The sequence below is a fragment of the Molothrus aeneus genome, unplaced genomic scaffold (genome assembly GCF_037042795.1).
Source record: "Molothrus aeneus isolate 106 unplaced genomic scaffold, BPBGC_Maene_1.0 scaffold_34, whole genome shotgun sequence".
In the NCBI taxonomy this organism is placed as follows: Eukaryota; Metazoa; Chordata; class Aves; order Passeriformes; family Icteridae; genus Molothrus; species Molothrus aeneus.
Window position 1 is genome coordinate 1,297,575 of NW_027099005.1, and position 2,202 is coordinate 1,299,776.

Consider the following 2,202-nt stretch of genomic DNA (forward strand, 5'->3'; position numbering starts at 1 on the left):
ATCCAGAGCTAGAGGGAGGTGTCATGGGCAAAGGGCACCTGGCTGGGGACCAGCAGGTCTGACTGCCCTGAGACACAGGGAGCCCTGTTTTCCTTCTGGGCTTCCCTGGGGTTCAGCCTGAGAGCAATGCTGAAGATGAATCAGTAACTCAGGAGCATAAACCCAAGCTCAAAAATAAAAATGTTGAGTGAAGTTCTCCGACAGGTAGAGATGTAGTTTTTAGAGAATTCCTAAAATAACCCCATAGGATTGACTCAACGAGCTTGTCAATGTCTTGTTTCAACAGTCCACCATGGCCAGAGTGAAGGAATGTCCAACAGCAGCTCCATCAGGCACTTCCTCCTGCTGGCATTGGCAGACACGCGGCAGCTGCAGCTCCTGCACTTCTGCCTCTTGCTGGGCATCTCCCTGGCTGCCCTCCTGGGCAACGGCCTCATCATCAGCGCCGTAGCCTGCGGCCACCACCTGCACACGCCCATGTTCTTCTTCCTGCTCAACCTGGCCCTCAGCGACCTGGGCTCCATCTGCACCACTGTCCCCAAAGCCATGCACAATTCCCTCTGGGACACCAGCACCATCTCCTACTCAGGATGTGCTGCACAGGTTTTCTTTTTTCTTTTCTTTATGTCAGCAGAGGTTTCCCTCCTGACCATCATGTGCTACGACCGCTACGTGTCCATCTGCAAACCCCTGCACTATGGGACCCTCCTGGGCAGCAGAGCTTGTGCCCACATGGCAGCAGCTGCCTGGGCCAGTGCCTTTCTCTATGCTCTGCTGCACACGGCCAATACATTTTCCCTGCCCCTGTGCCATGGCAATGTCCTGGGCCAGTTCTTCTGTGAGGTTCCCCAGATTCTTAAGCTCTCCTGCTCACACTCCACCTTCAGAAAAATTTGGATTTCATTGCTTGGTGTCTGTTTCGGTTTTGGTTGTTTTGTGTTCATTGTTTTCTCCTACGTGGAGATCTTCAGGGCTGTGCTGAGGATCCCCTGTGAGCAGGGACGGCACAAAGCCTTTTCCACCTGCCTCCCTCACCTGGCCGTGCTCTCCCTCTTTGTCAGCATTGGCATATTTTCCTACCTGAAGCCCCCCTCCATCTCTTCCCCATCCCTGGATCTGACACTCTCAGTTCTGTACTCAGTGGTGCCTCCAGCCCTGAACCCCCTCATCTACAGCCTGAGGAACCAGGAGCTCAAGGCTGCAGTGTGCAAAATGATGACTGGACGATTTCTGAAACATTAAACTGCTGGAAAATTTTCTGTAAATCACATATAACAAAAGTCATCTTTAATAGTTCTTGTTGGTTTGGTTGTTGGGTTATTTTTTCCATTGTTTTAGATTTCAATGATGGTCACAAATCAAGGTCATTGCTTCTGCCCTTTATCATTTTGTTTATCTCCACCTTTGCTGTGGCCCCAGACTGTGTGAATGAGGAGCTACACTCTTGGAGGCTTTAACGGAATTAAAGGATCTCCCAGCAGAGTTTTCTGCAGAGATGCCCTTTTGTTGCCTTCTCTGGAGCTGCAGCAGCAATGTCTGTGTGCAGAGCTGGGGCAGATCAGGGCTGGCCCAGCAGCTGTGCCCAGCAGCAGCAGCAGCACTTGGTGTTGCCAGTGCTGCTGCCGTGGCCCTGCCCCGCTGCCCTGGTGGCCCTGGTGTTGCTGCAGGGCCTGAGTGCTCTCGGGGCCGGGCACAGCCCTGGGGGTGGCAGTGCCGGGGCTGCAGCAGGGACAGGCCATGGGCACTGCTGGGGCAGCGCTGACGCCTCAGGCCAGGGCCTGGGGGCTCCAGGCTCCTTGCCAGGCTCTCTCAAGAACACGGCCAGGCCAATGCTCAGCACAGAAAAGCCCCGTGAGCAGCCCCAGGCTGGCCGTGGGCAGGCTGGGGGCAAACAGCACGGCTGGGGCTCTGCAAGGGTCCTGGGGCAGACGGGAAGGAGCAGCAGAGCAGGGCCTGATCCATCCCCAGTGCGCTGCACAGCCCAGGGCAGCGTCCCAGAGCGTCCTCATGCAGCTGCCAACAACATCCCCCCTCTGCAGCCCTGGCCTCTCCCCCAGCTCACACAGGTGCCCCATCCTTGCAGGCACAGACACGGCAGCACTGGCTCAGCAGCCCCTGTTTGCATTGCACACAGCAGGGGCAGCACCCCCATGCTGTTGCTGTGGGGACATGAACCTGAGGGAGCACAAATGCCATCAGCCC

At 56.1% G+C, this 2,202-nt stretch overlaps 1 protein-coding gene across 1 annotated transcript; it reads left to right on the plus strand.

The window, feature by feature from the left end:
* The first annotated feature begins 309 nt into the window (after positions 1 to 309).
* Positions 310 to 1,242, plus strand: LOC136570435 (olfactory receptor 14C36-like). Its single transcript, XM_066570909.1, has one exon. The coding sequence runs from the start codon at positions 310 to 312 to the stop codon at positions 1,240 to 1,242; it is 933 nt and encodes a 310-aa protein (XP_066427006.1).
* The last annotated feature ends 960 nt before the right edge of the window (positions 1,243 to 2,202 follow it).